Below are 21,996 nucleotides of genomic sequence, written 5' to 3' on the forward strand. Positions count from 1 at the left end.
CTCCGTGTCCTGCACTCTGGGAACGCCAGAGTGGCCATGCTGGAATGCCATCTGGTTGTAGAAGTATCAGAACTCATTTTGTAAAGGGAGGGGATGCAGTGGCTGAGAAGAGTACAGTTTGTGAGAAACATAACTAAGCTGCATAGAATGAAAAATCCATGAATGGTGCTGTGGGTATGGATTCCGGTGTGGGTGTGTATGTCAAAGGGATGACATCTGTGTGATGTTTTGATAGTATGAGGTATCTCTAAAATAGTACTTTTTTTTTTTTTGCTGTTGGCACACTTCCCATCATCTACTTATTTTAACAGGAACTATGCCAAGAAAACAAAGCATTATTCTGGAGTTATCTCACAATCCTCACTATCAAAGCATTGCAGATAATCAGCCCCTCATGCACATACACCGAAATCCATACCTGTACTCTGCTCAGCACAGTCATGGCTCTTCTATACTCCACAGCTCAGTGCAACAGTGCTTCTCACAAATTTTTGTTTGAATTTGGAAAAGGCTGAAATGCAACCAAAGAGGAACATTTGCATTCTCTCTAGAAGGAGGAACTTTCTGTTTCTCGACATTACCTATAATTCAACAATGGCTTGGGAGGGAATCCGTGGCAGCCTTAGTTGGAAAGTTGTTTAGATGGAATAGTTATGCTGCTGAGGCTGTTGATCCAGAATTACTAAATTGCCCATAAATTACACATTCTTATGTGGCCTCCCCCTCCCTCCCTGTTTTAGGCTTTGTTTGTCAGGATCCAGGTCAGCGGCTAAACCGGACATCTTATTACTCCTCTGATGGAAAGAGAAATCCCTACCAGAAATCTCAAGTAAGGAGAAAATCAGGAAAGTAGCTTAAAGTTTAAATTATTTGGTGTGCTGCATGCATATATGAACCCTAAACGTCTTGAGAGCATATTTAAGAGATATAAATATAATGCTGGGGATGGAGCAAAAGCAACCCATACTTTTATACAGTTCAGAAATGGATGCTCTGTATATTTCGGATATGTTACATAAAGAGGCATGATGCCAGGGATTGTGGAAAACATGGCATTTTAATTGAGTTCACCTTTCTCTTGTAGCGTCCTGTCTCTGCACAGTCCCGATCAACAAATGCCAAATTGGTAGGTATTGGGCTCTTATGTTACTTCATTTACCATCTATAAATGCCCAACTGTTATATCTACACTGTCTTTTAAGACTGTTATAAATAACTGTGGTAAAGACATTTGAGGGAGAGGAATCAACTTTTCCAAATGGCAAGAAGTGAAGGCAGACCGTCTTCAAAGGCTGCCCCATGTAGAGGGCATTGCAGTAATCTAATCTGGAAGTTACCAAAGTATGGACAACTGAAGCTAGGTTATCCCTGTCCAGATAGGGGCGTAGCTGGGCCACCAACCGGAGTTGGTAGAAAGCACTCCGTGCCACCAAGGCCACCTGAGCCTCAAGTGACAAAGATGGTTCTAGGAGAACCCCCAAGCTACGAACCTGCTCCTTCAGGGGAAGTGCAACCCCATCCAGAACCGGTTGAACGCCCCCCATCCGATCAGAGGAACCACCCACCAGCAGCATCTCAGTCTTGTCTGGATGGAGTTTCAGTTTATTAGCCCTCATCCAGTCATTGTCACAGCCAAGCACCGGTTCAGCACATCCACAGCCACACCTGATGAGGATGAAAAGGAGCAGTAGAGCTGCGTGTCGTCAGTGAAGTGAAGACTATCCCACTCTAGAACTTCCATGAATAGAAACTTTAATGTTCAATTTTTCCTGCTTATCACCACCACTAGATGCACATTACCATTCTTTGAACCAATCACAATGATGGGAGCCCAACATTTCTAAATATTAAATGACTTCAACAGAGTAAACCGAGGCTGAATTTTAATTGCATTATATGGTCATCTTCATTTGCCTAGATCGGTATACTTCACTTCTAAGGCTTATCTTGTCTTTTGGTTTTTAATCTTTCTTTTTTGTGTTAAGAGGAATGAAAACCATATGAAATGATGGGAAATATTCCTTTTTTTTTTTTTATAATAATTTTTATTCATTTTCAACACTATATAAACATAGATAAACATTTCCAAAATATAACTGAAACAAACACAATAAGAAAAAAAATACATCAAATATCTGCTGCATACATATTGAATAATTGTTGAGTACAAATATCAAAAACTATTACATATGCCTTATCACACTACAACATCTTCATTCTTAACATAAAAGTGCACTATTAGGAAATATTCCTAATAGTCCTTTTTGATATCTTTCTAAAGATGAACCGAGCTGATCCCTTAATCTGTGGTACAGCTGAACCTGGTTTTAACTTCAGCTACTTTGATCTTGGGTTTTAAAAACTTTCTTTAGGAACTTATTGTCTCAGAGTCTTTAAATACCTTTGATTCGAACCTTGGCAGTGCGTCTAGGCTGAAATGTCTTGCCAGGACTCCAGATCTTATTTTTTCCTTTTGTTTCCATTTTGTACTTGCCCATGACTAACTCATACAGCCACCTTGTGACCAAAATGGAGATGAATGCAGAAAATGCAAACTCTCTGTTCAGTAGAGAACTTTGGCTGTGGTAATTTCAGCACTTGGAACTGGTGAAAATACTGTTGAGCTAAATTTCTCTTCCTTACTGTAGCTTCATCTTCCAAACTACAAACTATGGGCTGTCCAGCAGTTAAGAGCTGGGAATGTTACCCCACAGACACAAAAGCCAGGAACATGTGTCATGTTTTGCCCATATAGGCAGAAGCTGCGAATGTTGGCTCCTACTGCTTTGGGGTGTGGTTCTGTGGTCAAACACTGGGAATGTGAAGTTTGGCCTTGGGATCTAATGGGGTGTGGGCCTTGCTATAGTTGGAGGCAGGGAGTGTGAAACCTGGCATTTGTGCCCTTGGATCTTTCTGCCTTCGAGTGTGACTCCTGGATTTGGTGCCTGGAGAGTCTTTTGCTCGGCAAAAGGCATATTTTGCTGGGTTTGGCATTTAAAATCTATTAAAAATGCTTGGCAAAGAATTAGAAGAAAAAGCTAAAACCTGGATTCTCACTGTGATCCTACAGCGTTCTCGTCCTCTTTCTGCCAGTGACGCTGAGATGAAAAACCTTATGCCCTCAGCAAAGGAAAAAGCAGCAGGAAGGCATGTTGGCTCTATGCTGGGCCTCTCCATGGAGGAGGTAAGAGGAGTCACATACCATATTCAGTAATTAGACATAAGGAAATGAAGAGAACAATCAATCTCATGAATGGATGCATTTGGCTACTATATTGCTCTGCCTGGAGTCAGCAAACTGAGGCTGCATCATGGCAGCACAGCAGGAGAATTAAATGGCAAAGAATAAAATGGCTAGGTATAGCGTACAACTGGTAAATTGCCCCCCAAACTAACTGGTCCTTGATACACAGGGATTATATGTATACAGTGTTAGAGCAAAGGAAGGCAGACTTCAGTCTTCTTGAATCTTCTTTGGTGTTTTTTTATTAGAATCCAGGTGCCAAATAGTGGTTTAGAGCCACAGATACAGACTTTGAATTGAGGCACAGAGTGCTTCTGAGCACTTGCCCAGAGTAGGATTTAATTTTCAGAGCCAAAAGAGAGTTTACACATCTTTTATAATAAAATTCACTTCTGTTTCCACCCCCCCATGTTTTCTTATTTAGAGCTCCCTAACTTAGAAAGAAAAAACCCACCATGTTAAGTTGCAGTTCTTGAACAGTGGGGAGTTAGGAATCTTTGCAGATCTTCTGATAGATCTCCCAGTAGATCCTAGTCAATTTTTGGCTCACCTCTGAGTTTATTTATTTATTTATTAGATTTATATACCGCCCCATAGCCGAAGCTCTCTGGGTGGTTAGGTTATCTCAAAACATTCTGTGAAGCCAGATCTTTTCCTGAGGGTAACAATTCTGTACTAGTAATTTCCATTACTCATTCTGAATCCAGATAAAAGTTTTGCGTCGAGTGAAGGATGAATCTGAGAGAAGAGGAGGATTCATTCGAATATTTCCTACACCACTAACTTGGGAGATTTATGGGTGAGCAAAAATTCAGAGTTTTAATTCTATTGTCTTGGAATTTGTAGAAGACATTTAGGAGGTAGCGCATATAAATGTTCACTTTCCCCACCCTAAGATTTTAGACATGCTATAAATTTCACTTTCATGGCTATACCTTGTTTTATAACAAAAGCTGTCTTACTATCTTTTTGTGTTGTCAACATACTCCAGCTTTCTACCATCCAGATGCTGTGCCTTCCTTATTAGTTTTGCTTTTTCTTCCTTTCTTGACTTGTAATGCTGTTTATCTCCTGCTTTTCACAATATGCTTTGAAATTCTCTTCTGCTCATGTATTCTTCCATTTTAATGATGAATTTTATCTGACTTACCTGTGCTTGGTTTTTCAGATCCTATTTGGAACACAAGACAACAATGAACTATATGCTGGCCAGTCGCCTTTTCCATGAAAGGTAGGATAGTGGTTCTAGGGTACTCCAAAGAACATAAGAATTTTCTTGCTGGATCAGACCAAAGTCCATCCAATCCACCATCTCCCCAACCCCCCGCAACAGTGCCCAGGCAGATACCTCTGGAGGTTCACCATTTTGGACTTACTGTTGTTTCTGCCATTTTGTTAATTTACCTGATTTACAGATATCTTATCTGGAACCCTTAAGAGCCTTTGTTGATGAACTTGGCTAAACCCTTTTAATCTATGGCAGATAGAATATTATCTATACAAATGTGTTTCTCTATGTGAATATTTGAGCAAACATCAAATAATTCATCTGTTTACATAGTATATAACCTAATTCACACACCCTTCCCAGATTTCTTGTCTTGTGCCCAAATGTTCAATTGTATCTGGGAAGATTTGTGTATTTAAATGCTTCCATGTAAGAATTGTATGCGGTAGATTGTCAATTTGGTGTAACCTTTTGAGTCACATGTTAGAGGATCCAAAGTTCATTTTTTGTTTCTCACCATAATAATATAAAGCTTGCTATATGCATGTTCTTTGGCATGCTGATTCTGGCAATATTGCAACATTTTTTTGCCTTTTGCATCTTAGGAATTGTTTTAGGATTCTGAAGAACATAACTGTTGGACATATTTATTTAAAACATTTGTATCCCATCCTATATCACTAGGATCTCAGGGCAGCATACAGATAAAATTATACAATATAAAACGATAAATATACACAGCTAAAAACAAATCAAACCATTAAGTTAAAACCAGTATATAATTTAAAGGCAGTAAAAAACAATTAAAACAGTTAAAACAATGTGCGAGCTTGGTGAATTTAACCATTAAAGGCTTTGTTAAAAAGCCATGTTTTTACTTGGCGCTGGAATAAAACCAGTGTTGGTGCCAGTTGGGCCTCCAAGGGGAGGGCATTCCACAGTCGGGGTGCCACAACAGAGAAAGCCTTTCCCATGTCCCACTATAGCATATGTGTTGCGTTGGTCGGATGCAGAGGAGGGATCCTCCAACAGATCTCAAGTCTTGGGCAGGCATATACAAGGAGAGGCGCTCCCTCAAGTATTGAGGTCCCAAGCTGTTTAGGGCTTTAAACGTCATTACGAACACCTTGAAATCCTACTGGAAGCGTATAGGCAGCCAGTGCAATTCCTCTAAGATGAATATGTGTTATGTGGTCTCTGTAAGATATGCCTGCCAGCAGTCTAGCTGCTGCATTTTGCACCAGCTGCAACTTCCGAGTTGTCTTCAAGGGCAGCCGCATGTAGAGTGCATTGCAGTAGTCTAATCAGGAAGTTACCAGTGCATGTACTACTGTGGCTCTGTTGTCCCTGTCCAGGAAAGGCCGTAGCTGGCAGATCAGCCAAAGCTGGCCCCAAGTACTCCGTGCCATGGAGTCTACCTGGGCCTCCAGTGACAAGGACTGATCTAGGAGTACTCCCAAGCTAAACACCTGCTCCTTCAGAGGGAGTGCAACCCCATCCAGAACAGGTCACTTACCCAATTCCAGGACTTGGGAACCACCAATCCACAGAGCTTCCATCTTATCAGGATTCAGCTTCAGTTTATTGGCCCTCATCCATCCCATTACAGCCTTCAGGCACTGGTCCAGCACCTTCACCACCCCAGCTGACTCCTAGAACAAGGAGAAGTAGAGCTGAATATCATCAGCATACTGATGACACCCAACCCCCAAACCCCTAATGACCTCACCCAGTAGCTTCATATAGATGTTGAACAGCATGGCACCCCACAGCTTAATAGCCATGGGGTAGAACAGGAATCCCCCAATACCACTCTATGGAATTGGCTCTGCAAGTAGGAGCGGAACCACTGTAACACACTGCCTCCTACTCCCACCTTGCAGAGCTGATCCAGTAAGATACCATGATCAATGGTATCAAAAGCCACTGAGAGATCCAGGAAGATCAACAGGGTAGCACTCCCCCTGTCTTTCACCCGGAGTAGGTCGTCAATTAGAGCAACCAAGGCTGTTTCAGTGCCGTGCCCTGATCTGAAACCAGACTGAAATGGGTCCAGATAATCAGTTTCTTCCAAGAACACCTGAAGCTGCCCAGCCACATATGAATTTGCCTTATCCCAAGTTAGACTGTTGGTCCATTCAGCCCAGTATTGTCTACACTGATGGCAGCAGTTCTTTGAAGAAAGGTTTTCCCCTAGCCCTGCTACCTGCGATCATTTTAACGGGAGGTGCCAGGAATGGAACCTGGGACCTTGTACATGCAAAGTATGCGCTGTTCTACTGAGCCATTGGCTCTCACCATGACTGCACATCATAGGCTATTTCTTCTTTGAGAACACCATGTCCAAAAGCCAATGCTTGTTGATCCTTTTTGGAATGCATTTTTAGAGTGATTACCTGCCAGCAGCATTTCCACTGGTCTGAACAAGAAATTCATCCCATCAATGCTATTAATTTTTAGTAATAAAATCCAAGTAGTTCTCCCAAATGGGCAGTAAAAAAATTTATTGGCGAAAGTCTGAATGGCACAATGGGGGAGTGGAACTAAGTATTTTCAAAATATTTGCAGTAGGCAGTATTTGCATTTTGGATATCTTGAGATAGTTGCCTCATTCCAATGCATCCTATGAAAACAACTCATGGTGTGGATAACTAGGTTCCAAAGAAACATTCCACTGGATCAGGTTGGGCTCTAGGTTTTGGAGGGTCATGGGAGGACTGAACGTGGTGGACCTGCTTGCTGCCGCTTGGTCTTGGTGACTTTGCTGCAGTTGCCCAACTTGCCTTTGCGAATATGTGGGCTTGCCCAGTGGTGCTGACAATGCAACAGGCCAAGTGTTGAGCTACTGCTTGCTCCAGTCAGTACCTGGAAGGTGACATAGTGTATCTCCCACAGCACTGCTGCTGCCACTGCATAAGCCCACCTGCTTGAGAGGGCAATGCTAGTGGCTGCAGCATTGGGGGCCTCCAGGTACCCTGCTGGAGGTGTGCCGATGTCCCAGTATTTCTGGTGTTGATGTCATGCTTGACTAGATACACAAGTAGTGAAGAATACTGCATGTCGCAATTATAACTGGCATGGATTATTGGCATTGAACCAATGCTCCAAGCAGTACCAACGTGCTTTCTATGAAAAGCATGTTCCATGAGGATCCTAGTTTTACTCAGAGTGTAGCTGAGTTCATCTTTGTTGCACCTTTAGGTGTCATTAGCCAAGCTGCTTTGCTCTCTGTTGTCTTGATTTTAACATTACATCTGACTGATGTTTAATTCTGATTAACACAAACCTGGGGACATTAGCCACATTCAAACTTCCTTCCAATCCATAACTTGTACTAACCATCGTTTTAGAAACCTAAGTCACCTGCCAAACCATGATGTAGAGCTGTTTAACTGCTTTCATTTTCTATAGGCTCAGCACTCCTGTCTCTAAGTGCAGATGTCTCTGGAGGCATAGCAAATTATATAATTTGCAAATTGAGACAATAGACAGTAGCGAGCAAAAATTAAACCAAACTAATTTGCTTTACACAGTGCAAACTTGTGGAATTCACAACCATAAGCTGCAGTGGTGTCCATTAGCTTAGATAGCTTTAAAATGATGAGACTAATTAATGGAGGTCAATTCAATAAGTGGCTGATAACTGTGATAGCTAGTTGAACTTCTATATGCAAGCATTATACTTCTGAATACCAAATGCTGGAGATGAAATAAGAGATATCCTGCATTGTTTGTGAACATTTCAGTGATCTCTGCATCTGGCTGTTTGCTATTGGAAGCAAAATGTTGGTCTAGGTAAGGGGTGGGCAACTTGTGCCTCCCCCCAGATGTTGTAAGAATGCAACTCCTATCAGTCCTAGTCAGTGGAGTGGGAAATGGGAGCTCCAGTCCAACAACATCTGAAGGGCCATAAGTTGCCTGTCCCTAGTTTACATGGACATTGTTCTGATCCAGCAAGGCTTCAGGTTGAGCTGAAGCTGGCATTTTTGGTGAAAACTCTAGTTCTTCTGACAATACTTTGTAGTCTTTTTATATATCTGATGTGCTTTGATGTGTATTTGTGATGTAATCAGAATCTTCTCTCTTCCCCCACCCCCCACAGAGGAGGGTCAAGGAGAGGTCCAATTCCTAGACGAACTCGGTAAGCACTTTAAGTAGTCAGGTTATTAAATGGAAAAGGCTGGTTTTGTAATTTGAACCTTGCAGTTACCCTTAGACTTGAGATGAGGCTCCTACTGACAAGCAAAGCCTTCACTGTCTTGAAAATGGGTCTTGTTGAACAGTGTTGTTCCAACTTCATAGCCAATTCTGCAAAGTGAGCTTTATGAAAAGCCCGTGTTCCTCCTCATTGATGGGTAAAGAACCTTGCAACAGACTTAAGACTTTCTTTCTAGATGACTGGCAAGAGTATCGAACAAGATTCTATCAGTATGATAGCAGCTTGTGCGTAAATTTCCCTTGGGCTGAACTTCCCAACTCTTATATATGATTCTATGATCCTCCTTTAATCTGTAATATTGTTGAAGTTTAAGGATGTTGAAAAATGGCTTTAGGTAAATCATATGAACTCTGACACAATATTCCTAAAGATCAGTGAAGAAGATCTTTGAGAGTCACACTTAGAGGAGCAGTGCCCTTAGGATGAGTTGGACTTCGCTTGGAAGCTGTGACCAAGAGGGCTCAAAGAAAAATCCCTTCTCAGCCAGTAGGGTTCTTCCACTTCTGTGAAAGCATTCTACAAAGCCAGGAATGGGGGGATCTTCCTCAATTCATTAACCAACTCCTTTGTAACTTCTTTACTTTTGGGAACCTTTTAGTCCAACAGTTGAACAAATGGCTTCTATTTTATTATTTATGTCTTCACTTACTGTGCTCTCAACTTAAACATATGTTCCATTTTTGCTTACATATGTTTCACTTATTTGGCTTATCTGCTGATGTGGCTAAGGCTAGACCTGTATTGTATTATTATTTATTAAATAGCTGTGTCAGTCACACTTTTTTCTTTTTTTCTTTTTCCCCTTTTTACTAAGGTCCATTCTTAAATTTCCTATAGCTTCATGGCCAAATTCACAACTAGCTGATTTCAGCAGTGAGAGCTGTCAGGACTGAAGTATTTAGCATTGCTGAGTCATCCGTAAGTGGCAGAATGTTAGGAAGTGCAGAGATGGTTTGACGACTCTGTTCAGTCACCTTACTATGGTGATAGTCACTTACTTGGAATTTATACATAGGATACAATGGCCTGGTTTGCACAATCAAACAGCCCACTGTAGCTTATTTCAAAATTGCTGCCTGCATGCACCTTATTTAAACCATAGTGGGCTGCGGTGCATGCTGATGTGTGTGTGGCCATTTTGAATATGCAATGCCCAGCTGTGGCTTTTTGTGTCGTGCAGACCTAGGGGACTTGTTTAACCATCATATAACCCATGCCCCCCCCCAATTCACACGACACAGCAAGCTGCAGCCGAGTGTTGAATATTCAAAATGGCTTAAACAGAGTTGACAAATGAAGATCAAAGTGAGGGTACAGGAACCTGCAAAACATATAAAAGCCATAAGCAGCTGCCACAATCTCAGTTTTGAAGGCTGCTATGGTACTTTGTTAACTATCTTATGAAATAGCCTATTATTTAGCAGCAGTTGAATCAAGAGGAATCTTTCAGTACTGCATTTCAGTGAATTTATTCCCAGACTAACACTTAGAATGAAAAAGTAAAATTGTATTAATTTATGGAAGAGAATTCAAAACAAAATGTCAAAAGCATAATAATAACAACGCAAGTTCCTGTGACACCTGACCAAGATGCCTTCAAGTACATGGTTGTAGAAAATAGTGTTGAACCCATCTCTAATAATGAAAGTGATCACATTCCCGCTCAGAACAACAAGCCATGAAAAAGCAGGATGTCACCCCCATCTTTTTCTGGGCAGTTTAGGCCCAAAGTGAAGCTGTTTGTGAGGCACATAAAACCACCTTTTTAAATTTCTCAGCTCTGTTTTTTCAATTGGAAAAATCCAATCTCACCCCAAGAGGGAGGAACAACCCTGCTTTGGATGTGGGCCAGTTCCTGTCTGCTGTAGTAAGCAGGACAAGGCTTGCACTGGCCAATTGGAGATGAGGATTTCATTCTAAGCTGTGTTTTACAGGAAATGAAAATTAAGCATCTTTTAATTGCTGAGCCATCAAGTATATTTCATATCTCTACAAAGTGTAGGGTGCCAAGATGTCAGACATTTTTTTAACCATTCATTTGTTAATTTCACATATTCAGTAGGTTGAAGGGGTAGATGGGGATTTAGGAGGTATCTGCATTTAATTCATAAAGGAAATTACTTGGGCATGTCTCCAAGCAAACATGCTGATTCCAGTGTGATTTTAGGTCTTTAATAAGGCATTGCCAGCAAATGCATTTCTGTCTAACTCGTAATGAAAGAAGAAAGGGATGCTAAATGTTAAGATAATTGAGGCATTTGATGAAAGGTAAAAATATATTGCAAGGTTATCTTGGGGCAAAATCCTTTGCTAGTAGTACATTAATAGTAATATAACCTATCTAGTTCTATGTCTATAGTTAGAATTCCATGCCATTCTTTCTATGGGCAGTCCATTCTAGGGCCAGGGAACATCAAACATTACCACATTGTTAATTTCAGCATATAGAAGGCATGCAGTTTCCAATTCTGGATGTATGGATTCTTCTTGAAGTCTCTATAGAAAAACTTCCATGGGGTAAAATACACATACTTTTCTTAGAATAGGAGGAAAGTAAACACAGCACTGAGATTATTCTTAAGGTTCCAGTAGCATTCATTAGAAGATTAATAGTATCTCTCTCAAATCCACTGTAAAGAAACAGAATATGCAGTTTATATGAAATTAAAGCACACCAACTCTTTCTTATATATGAGCCTCAATATAGGATCAGGTCCATGCCTCAAAACACATACTGTACAAAGATACACTTTTAAATTGATGTTCATAGGTTTGTCAAAGCTTTATTTTTCCTGAAAAAATTATTAGGTACCAATGTGATTCTCCCTACCTCTTGATAGTCTCTGTAGAGATTTGTCGTAGATGTACAGTTTTTTACAAATTAAACAACTGTATTTCTGCGAGGCTTCCAATGAACATAACATTGGAAGAGCTGGTTCTGGAAGCTAGTTGAGTCCGCTGGCTTGTTTCCAACCTACTTCTAACACATTTTCTCCAACTGATAATAAGGCAAATACCGCAATGGTGAATTTCTTATTACAGCCTGGGTGTTGTCCTTTGTATAATATGTTTGTCTGTTTTGTAGAACAAAGTCTGTTTTACTGACATGTTAATTTTATGTTTTCAATAGGAAGAACAATCCCATTGTCTTTTGCATAGTATTGACTAGTTCCATGAGTGAACCCTTTCTCTGTAGCTTATCTGTCCTGGCTCCCTTCTTACTCTGATTAAAAGAAAAGAAACGCAACACCATATTTAGTAAGCGCAGTAGTTTTAGAACTAAGTAGGATTTACAAGGAAATGTCCCATAATTTTCTTTGTATTCTGCCCCATGGGAAAAACACATTATTCAAGGATCCTCAGACACAGGATGCAGTTGAGAGATGGATGTTTTTCCACACAGTTTAAAATTACTTCTGGAAAATCTTTTTCTCCTCTTGTGGGGTCTGATTCTACTTGCAATCAGCAGCTTCTGACACAAGACATCTTTTTTCAAAATCGATTTTTGTTCTGGCCAGACAATTCCTGTAGCTGTAGGCTCTTCACAGGTAACCTTTCCTGAATCATGAAATATCTCATCAACAGGTACAAGAGGAACAGAGTCAATAGTCTGTAATCAAAGGTTCAGTCTCTGAAATCACATGATACCTGTTCTTTTTCCTCTTCAGAGGTTTTGACTTGCAAATTGGGCATGTCGCCACTAGATGTCTCAACAGCAACTTCAGGTAACAAAGCGACCTCTCAGTTTTACTCTTCTTTGCAGTGGGTGTACACATGATTTCATGGAGCTCTTGATCCTTGCTAGCCAGAAGTCCAAAGCTTTATAAACTGGGGCTGGTTTCACAGTCCTCCCCCCTGTATTCATCCTTAGGTATGCTCTTCCCTTCTGGAAATTCACAGACCTCAGCAAAATCCCAAAAGGATATAATTATCGTATCTTCCTCTTTATTCTCTTTTCCAGCATCACACACAGAAAATTCTGCAAAATCTTGGAGGAATCTTATGAAAGTACCTTCTTCGTCATAATTTCCCACCTCATTCCATTTAGGGAGAGGCCTCGAGTTCAACAGGCCTCTCTTCCAGGTTCCTGTCCTTTTCGCAGACTGTCTCAGAGAATTCTAAAGTTTCCCTTCCAATTCTCATTTCTAAGGGATTCTTCCCTCCTAGCGCTAGATGCAGCCAACCCTCCTGCTCTCATTGTATCTCACCTTACAGCCTGTTCCTGTGAGGCTTAGGGGAGACTCCAGTCATGGAATTATAATTTAAAAATAAAATTGTATTTATTGAAGGAAATCCAAGTTTACCTTGCATTAAAGTAAAAGGAAAGAGATTTCCAAATGAAATGCCAAAAGCATAAGAATAACAATGCACGTTTCTTACATGCCTGGGCTGTGGCACCTCACCAGGAGCCCCGTAAGTACTTAGGTTAAAGACTAAATTCTGCAACTATATCTAATTATGGAGGTTAGTACATGCCTCTTCAGATCATCAAGGCATAGAAAAGCAGGGAATCACCCCATGTTTTTCTGGGAATTCTAGCCCCAAAGGGATGTTCTCTTTGGGGCACAGCGAATCGTTTTTTAAAAAATATCTTGGCTCTGGCTTTTCAAGACAAATTTCAGTCTCTCTCTGTGAGGGAGAGACAGATCCACTTTGTACATGGGCCAATCTCCACTTTGTACATGGGCCAATCCCTGTCAGCCACAAGTAGCAGGGCAAGGCTTCCACTGGCAAATCAAATATGATGATTTCATTCTAGGCTGTGTTTTATAGGAGATGGAAATGAAGCATCATTTAATTGCTGAACTATCAGGTTTATACTGTATGAATCTGGCTTTCTGTTCTTTCCCCTGCTCCTATGGTTTTATGCTGTTCTTTATGTTGTGTTGATGGTTTACATTTTTAATTTTGTCAGCCACTCTGAGTGTTTCTACCTGAAGAACAGAATAGAAAATAATTACACATATTTCACAACGCAAAGCTTAGTTTGCCAGGATGTCAAACATTCCTGTAACAATTCCCTAACATTTGTTAATCTCAACTATTCTGTAGGATGAAGGGCTGGGAGAGATTATTTGGGAGTTTATCCACTTTTAATACAGGAAATGTCATGTGCACACACACACATACACACACCTCCAAGCAAACAGGCTGATTCCAATGAGATTTTAGGCATAAAATATGGAGCTGTTTAAGCTAGTTGACCAAACTTAAAAACACACACAACTAATTTCCTCACAGAACTGTTAAATCCTTGATCTACAAAAAGTCTTATACAGTTGCAATAAGATTAAGCTTGATTGTGACAAAATAGTGCAGCTCTTGACTCTGTACTAACAAGGACTTAAAATAATGCATCTTGGTGTGACAGGAAACTTTATCATAGCCACCATATGAAGGAGGTCATATGGTGGCTGTGATAAGAGCTCTATTTTCAGAATTCTGTGTCCTCCTTACTCTTGCCTTTTAATGACAATTGTGAGGCACCATTCCCACAAGGGGAGCATGGGATGGACTGTTCCCTTGTATTCATTAGTAACTAGTTGTTTAGACCCTAAGCTGGTGACTCTATCTAATGGTCTGGTCTTGGCATCTGGAATTGTGGGGGATTCCTCCCCCCCCCCCCGGCATCCTAGTAAGATTTCCCTTTCTCTAAGGCCTTTCTTACTCCAAGCAGGAACCACCTTGTCTCACACACACTGTGTTTCACTGCCACCAGGATCATTAAGGTTCAGGCCCAACGCTTTACTCGGTCCTCTATCTGCAAAGACACACAGGCTTTACTTTAGAACCTCTTCTCTTTATGTCCTTCCTCTTACATAGCTAAGAGCAGAAGGTGTAGGATCTTATAAGCAAAGAAAGCTTTATTAATTACAATAATAAGTTGTTGAATAATAAAGAAGTAACTCTTAAATGGCTCTAGCAATATAGGATATCTCATACATTATTATTAATTATTATTATTATTATTATTTATTTATTTACTTATTTATATAGCACCAACAATGTACTTGGTGCTGTACAAAATTTACAAATAAAACAGCGATACCCTGCCTAGAGGCTTACAATCTAAAATCACGTAATACTCTGAAATCACTCTCTCAGGCAGTCCTTGCACAATCACCACAGACCATCACTGAATCCTTAACTCACTCTCTCTCCTTCCTAATAACCTAACTCTCATCTAAACCCTCTCACAACAAAGCCCTCACACAGGCATAGCACCCAGTTTATATTCACCCCTCCTTCTCACTCTCAGCCAATCCACTCTCAGCCAATTCCTCCTTCTCACACAGCGCAAATCCCTCGTTCTCATCCTAGGGATTCTTACCAAACCACAGATCTATAACAAGAACACACAGCTATTTACTTATTTGTATTTATTATTGCATTTACATCCCGCCTTTTTTCCTCCAAGGAACTCAAGGCAGCATACATAATCCTCCTCTTCATTTTATCCTCACAACCACAACCCTGTGAGGTGGGTGGGGCTGAGAGTGTGTGACTGGGCCAAAGTCACCCAGTCGGTTTCCATGGCTGAGTAGGGACTAGAACCCAGATCTCCCAATTCCCAGTCTGACATTTTGGCCACTAAACCACATTGGCTCTCAGTTATAAGCATAAATACAGTATCCTAAAATTTTATTGCTAGGAGTAGAGTTTATTTGGAGAAAATAGCTTATTTTTTAGAGGAAAGGAAAATGCTGCAGAGTTTTGGTTCAAGTATTTTTCATCCACAGAGCCCCTAAATACAAGAAAGCATTTCTTAGCAACAACGAGTCCAGGAACTGAGTTGATGTAGCACATGCCTAACAGCTGGTCTGGTGCAGTGGTTAGAGTGTGAACAGCTGGTATGGTTTGTAATGGCTAGAATGGGGGAAACCAGGTTCAGATCCCGGCTCAGCTCTGAAGCTTATAGGGCCTCAGCCAAGTAATCATATTATAGGCTAACCTATTTCACAGAGTGATTGTGAGGCGATCACAGAGGTGGGGGTAGGTTACAAATGTAAACAACTACAACTAATAATATATATTTGGTCAATTTATCTCTTACTGGAAATAGTGATAGGGTTTTCTGGAAAAAATATTGAACTTGAAAATTTTGTAATGCAGAGTAGGTTAATGAATATTGTAATGCAAAGCATACGGGGAGAGCAATCGTATGACTCCCTAGATAGCAGGAGAGCAGGTTCAGGTTCTTGGATCCGAGGTGGGAGGCAGCACTCCTACATCGGACCTAGGTGGTTGAGCTCCCTGCCCGCTCTCCCTCCTGCTTGTAGCCGGCGTCGAGAGAACTGCACGGGCTGTCTCTCTCGAGGCAAAAGCAACCTTGGAGAGGAGGGAAAGGCGGTGGTTGTGTGGGTTGGAGAGGGGAGGGACTAGAGGAGCGGGGATGCAAGTTATCCCAGCCCCCTCCCCTCCCCTCCCCTCCCCTCCACAGAGCCCTAGCTAGAGGGGCAAAAATGCAGATCGCCTCCATGCTCCTCCCACTCTGCGTAGGATGCCTGTCAGCCTCCGAGTTCATCTGAATAGGATTGCACCCTTAATGTGATTTAAATGTTTTATTTTGTAAATTAAAACAGGAATACTTGTCAAAACTGAAAGAAAATACCATGTACTTCCCTTATACTGTTTAAATTTAAGACAGAAACAAAGGCACTGAAAACCGTTGACACACTAATTAGTTTTAGTAACCCAGAGATGTGTGCACGATCTGCTAACAGCCATTTCAGTGGCGTCCAACTTTTTCCCAAGGTTGTTGGGTCACCTTCAGTTTCCCTGTCATTTATTAGTTCTGTTTCACTCTGAGACATATATGTATTCTCCTGCATAGCTGCTATAAGGATAATGGCTGAAAAGCATTAATTACAATTTTGAAACAGCCAAGCTTTCCTAATATTGTGTTTGCAATTGGCATACATCCATTTTTATTAATGAACTTATGAAATGTAGAATTTTCCATGGAAAAATAAAGCACTGGAATTTTTTCTGCACCATATCACTGACTGGGAGTAGTGGGATAGATCTTTTCTGATATTAACTCTTTCAAGTGCACAAAACTCAATGCTATTTAGTCATAAAGGGCCCAGTATCTTGCTACTTCGGACACTGTAGCAGATATATAGATGTAGATGTAGATGTGATTAATGCATTTTTACATTGTTCAGACAGGATTTCTTTTCTAAACTCTAGCACCTGTCCTTTGATGTATATCAGGGTTCTCCAGGCCCTTGATACAAATAGTCCTCCCACTCCTGCAGTGGGAAGGAATATACTGCTCAGAGGAAGAAAATAAAAATGGGACAAACTGTGAAAAGGATAATGTAGGGAAGTAACGTATAGGGATGTATGATCACAGGTGCTCCACAGTTTTGCTTTAAAATATGTTCTCTTGGAGGGATTGCCAGATGGGTTTGCTGCCCACTATGAGTTGTGGGTCCCCACTTTGTCTTACCCCCCCACCGCCCCATGGGCCTGTGGTCACCGTCTCCTTGTTCCATCTGATTGCAGAAGTTCTATATCACCCCAAGTGATCATGAATGGGACTATGCATGGACTTACCTGTAACTGGCATTCTTTGAGAACGTTCCACACAATGTCACCTTATATTGTTGCAAACTGAGGCCAAAACAGCCCTGACCTGGCAGTGTAGAATGCTGCCATAAAGATTGGTTACATTAAATGCCTATTCGATTGTTTTTTGAAGCCTTATAGCTTTCGCAAAAAAATGAGACTGGCTGAGGCTGGGGCCTTCACTTCCATTAGTGTGACCAGGTGTGAGCCGCTCTTAAGGAATGTTAGTTACTGATACGTAACAGTGTCAGACTGGACAGTTTTTAGAAGTTACACTGTACTTGTACTAATTCCTATTTATCTGGTACTGTAGGCAAAGTGTGTGTCTAGTATGTAGGTTACTCTGGACATAGCTGGACAGAAAAGGCATTGAGGGTTCTGCCTGTTCTTGTATGTTTCAGTTTAGCTCTTGCTGGAGACCTGGGTCTGGATATTTTGGATTGTAATGCTCAGCTTCATGCCGCTCTGTATGAGCGGAAACTGCTGTCGCTAGAGGTACGGAAACGAAGGCGACGTCTTGGCAAACTGAGACCAGGACGGACAAGACTGTCAGGTACATGTGAGTCTTACCCGTTTCCCCATGTTATAATGGGGATGCATGGGTTTAAAGGATGGGTCCCACCTTGCATGTGTGCATCCTAACTTCTGAGTGAAAAAATATCTGTGTATATATGTATTTCCTGTTTTGCTTGTCTATTCCTACTATGTAATCTTTGCATATAAAGTCAATGTTGTGAGTGTGGGATAGTAATATGAGATCCTGAAATTGACTGCCTTGTTTTACCGATGCTAAAATGTTAAGAACTGGGACTATATTGGCTCTAACAGGGACTTCACAGTCAGCTAATTTTGTCAAGTCAGAAATGGAAGAGGAAGAGGAAGAGGAGAGTGCAGAGGAGGACGACGAACTGGAGATACCTCCAGGTGAAGCAGCTGGCTGTCTTGGGAATATGCAGGGGAAATTGAAGCCACAGTTGTCAGAACAGATGGAGCCTGTCCACCCAGGGAAGTTGCTGAAGGAGTCTGAACAGAAACGTGAAGTACTGTCTCTTCAAGACAAAATGGACCCAATGCCCAAAGATGTTGACCTTCCATTTAATTTGCTGCAGATTCTGCAAGAAAATAAGAATCTAAGGTAAGAGTTTTCATGAGATTGCTTTGGTTTTGGGGACTAACATGAGGACAGGCACATAAGCAGGAGTCTCTTGTCTGCTTATGTTTTTGGCTGCACTGGCATATATGGTAGTTGGCACAGAAAATAGCTCAGTTTTTGTGCCACAGCTAGAATTTCTAAATGTGGAGTATCGTTTATTTATGGATGTTAGCACCACAAAATGCTGTGATAGCTTCTAATTATTATTTATTATTATTATTTATTACATTTATATACCGACCCATAGCTGAAGCTCTCTGGCCGGTTTACAAAAGTTAAAAACAGTGAACATTAAAAACAAATATACAAAATTTAAAACTGTAAAAAGCATAGAATACAAACAAAAACAGATTTCTGTTGGATCAAAAAAGGAGTTAAACATTAATGGGGAATATTGACTACTATTCACCATGACAGCTAAAGTGAACACTAAGATTCACATCTCAAAAATAGATGCAGGGATAAACAATTTGGGGAAGGTTGTTCAGGGGTAGCTTCACGCTTGGGTGGGCCCTCAACGTACTGCTCCTGATGGCTCCCCCCAGTGCTAATTGGGCCCCCATGCCATATCCCTTGCTGCTGTTGGTTGTGTTGATGCTCATGCAAGTGCTGCCAGCCTCCTTTCCAGGCAGGCTGTTGCTTTAGCATAATCAACAAGCAAAAAAAACCTCAAGACGATTACATCTGACAATGATGTCCGGAAGAAATGCCTTGATACTATCGCTTCATTTGCTCTTCTGTTGTTCTTTTGGGGGTTTACCAGGAGGCGAGGCATTTAAGAATACTTCTGATCCATTCTGTGCAAACATTTGTGTGTGGAGAAGGTTTCTGTGCCAGGAGCAGTATTTCATTTGCATCTTATTTAGTAGAAGCTTCTCTTTTTGCCTAATGTCAAAGCCATCCAATCCGAAGCAGTGTCTAAGCTTTTCAAATACTCTGTTGCCATGCCATGCTGTTCTCTTAGACCAAAAAGATAACCCTTCATTTCTGACTCATTATGATTGAAACATAACATAATTGAGAGCATTCTTTCAATTCAAGAGATGATCATAAGGAGGTATTTGCAACTTAACTGTTTTTGCCAGCTTGGTCTCTTTGAACAGAGTGTAAGTCAGTGAATTCTGGATTAACCTCACACTTTAGATGTAACTTTTCTTGCTTTCTTGCTCATGTTAAAGATAAGCAAAGTGATAATTCTGTTTCAGTTTCTTGAGCTTGTTCAAAAGGTTTTTTAAAATGATATTTGATTATCTGTTTCGCCTAAAGTTGTGGAAGAATTCCCTCCGTAGAATGTATGCTTTGGCCTCTTAATCTTCCCTTGACATTAAAGGTAGATGGATGGCTGTTACCATTGTTGTTGGTCAACATTTACTTAGTGGCGCTATACAGAAGTTTGAATTAGTATGGACACTTGTCCAGTTGGTGTATGGTATGTGCCTGCTGGTAGGACCAGAGTGAAGGGAGAAGACAGTGTTTGATAAGGAGTAGTGAGAATGGGAATGGGGAGTGTAATTGTTGAATATTAAGAGATGGGGGACGTTTACTGCCAACATTTAGACAGCAGTCCAGTGACTAGCCAATGATGACGAGGCAATATATGTTTTGCCCATTAATTCCTGCTCTTTCCTTTTTTGCTTCTATTGCTGTTTGTTCTTAGCTAACCTACTGCAAGTGTCTCAGTTATTGTGGAACTATAATGTCATGTATAGTATGAGATACAGAGGATCACAAAAGCAAAAGAGATGAAGGGTTAGAATAAGCAGGCTCTTATGTGACATTTCTTTTGTGTCATAGAATAGAGCATTGAAAATGGTATTAAGGCAAAGTTTGTCCCTGAACTTTCACAATTCCTCTAGGATTCAGAGGTAAATGAATTTGTGGGGGGGCGGATCTGTTCTTGACTTGCATGTTGCTTTGTGAAACAGACAGTAACACTGAACATTTGAGGGAGCTGCAGAGGTTGAATTTTTGAGAGAGGCCTGAGCTAATCTTCTTCATTCACTCTGGGAAATATGGAAGGCCTCCTTTGCATTTGGGGCACTTTGGTAGAGCTTTCCAATTTTAGTGGCCTGGTCAAAACTGCTTATAAGGAGGCAGAATCATAACCTCAGAAGAATCAGGAACCATGGTGTTGATGAATTGCCTCCAGCTTATGCTAATTTAAGTGATGTGGAAAGTATGGTGGAGAATGGGGTGCACAGCCTGCCCTATAGGATAGATCAGTGTGCATTGCTTCTTCAGCTTAGGGACTCCAGTTGCTGACCCAGATTCTAAAACGTTCCTTTGTCCCACCCATAACAGCTAATAATGTATTAGGGGGTCATTGGGTCCAAAAGCAAGAAAGCTTGTTTTATTTCTGACTGTTACCTGTGCGTCTCTGCTTCTTCAGCAAAGTTCAGGCACGCAGGGCTTTCTCCGCCTACCTGCAGCGTGTCCAGCTGCGCCTGATGAAAGAGGCTGGGGATCAGGTCCATAATCCTTCCTGGGCTGCCAAAGAGGATGAGCAGATGGTAAGATATTGTGTGCTTGCCCAGCTTCTTTCAGGGAGGATCCCAGCTGATCCTACTCAGCATTCTTGAATCACATTCAGTGGGAAGCCGATTCCCATCAGCTAGAGCTGTGCAGGAATGCTGAATGCTGTTAACCATTTCAAGACTAATTCATCCTGCCTCTGTTACTGAAATGAATTCTAAGCCTCTTTTTGAAACAGTGTAGATTGTTGATGTGCAGAGAAGTGTGGTTGGACACTAGAGGAGACAAACGCAGCTGAATGGAGCATGGTTGAAGTGAAAGTCACCTCAGATTGCCACCTTTTCACTTAGTTTAAGGCAGGGGTGGGCAACCAGTGGCCCTCCAGATGTTTTGGCTCGCGACTCCCATCAGCCCAACGTAGCCAATGGTGTCAGCCAAAACATCTGGATGGTCACAGGTTACCCACCCCTGGTTTAAGGCGTGGAAATGGGAAACCTGTTTGTATGGGACTTGGTTTCCAGGCATGGCTTTGTGTTGTCGTCTGACTTCCCCAGACAGTAGCTGCCATATATTGTGCCATATATGAAGCAGCTGCCTTATAGCACTTAATGAAATCACTCCAGAGTTCTAGGCCTTGCCCTTAGCTGGCAGTTTTCTTAGCCCAAATGGAGACGCTGTGAAAACAGGCTATGAGGAAAGAGCCAATCTAGCTCATAGATTAAAAGCCTTATGTCAGGAATTGGGAATAATCAGTTTGCCTCAGTGGAAAATGTTACCCCTGCTCTTTCCAAGTGGAAAATTGAAACTGGCTCTCTGTGAGCTGCTTTGTCTGCTATGCTGTGAAAAATAATGTTTAAAATAACAGATCAAACCAACCTAATATAATGCAAGTGAGAAGCAAACTGTGAAATTCAACGCTTTGGCTATGAAGTAGTTCATTTGCATGTTTAGTAGGGCACCTAACCAAAAGTAAATCCAGACTGGAGACAGAGTGTGTTTGAAACTAAACACCCACAGCAGGCGTCTTGCTTTAGTGCTCACTTTGCAAGGGGAGGGCAGTTCTCCCTACCATTGGCTGGTGGTGTAGTGGGAGGGCTGGGTGGACC

The 21,996-nt window shown here is 41.3% G+C and overlaps 1 protein-coding gene across 1 annotated transcript in view; it reads left to right on the forward strand.

Moving 5' to 3' along the window:
* TTLL5 (tubulin tyrosine ligase like 5) overlaps window positions 1-21,996 on the forward strand; it is a 150,090-nt gene that overhangs the window by 40,328 nt on the left and 87,766 nt on the right. The window contains exons 15-23 of the mRNA XM_063117892.1: window positions 741-829; window positions 1,085-1,126; window positions 3,071-3,184; window positions 3,952-4,043; window positions 4,413-4,475; window positions 8,575-8,613; window positions 17,667-17,818; window positions 18,094-18,400; window positions 20,808-20,928. Coding sequence (XP_062973962.1) covers window positions 741-829; window positions 1,085-1,126; window positions 3,071-3,184; window positions 3,952-4,043; window positions 4,413-4,475; window positions 8,575-8,613; window positions 17,667-17,818; window positions 18,094-18,400; window positions 20,808-20,928 — 1,019 coding nt within the window. The remainder of the gene's footprint in view (window positions 1-740; window positions 830-1,084; window positions 1,127-3,070; window positions 3,185-3,951; window positions 4,044-4,412; window positions 4,476-8,574; window positions 8,614-17,666; window positions 17,819-18,093; window positions 18,401-20,807; window positions 20,929-21,996) is intronic.

The sequence above is a fragment of the Elgaria multicarinata genome, chromosome 2, assembly GCF_023053635.1.
Source record: "Elgaria multicarinata webbii isolate HBS135686 ecotype San Diego chromosome 2, rElgMul1.1.pri, whole genome shotgun sequence".
Classification (NCBI taxonomy): Eukaryota; Metazoa; Chordata; class Lepidosauria; order Squamata; family Anguidae; genus Elgaria; species Elgaria multicarinata.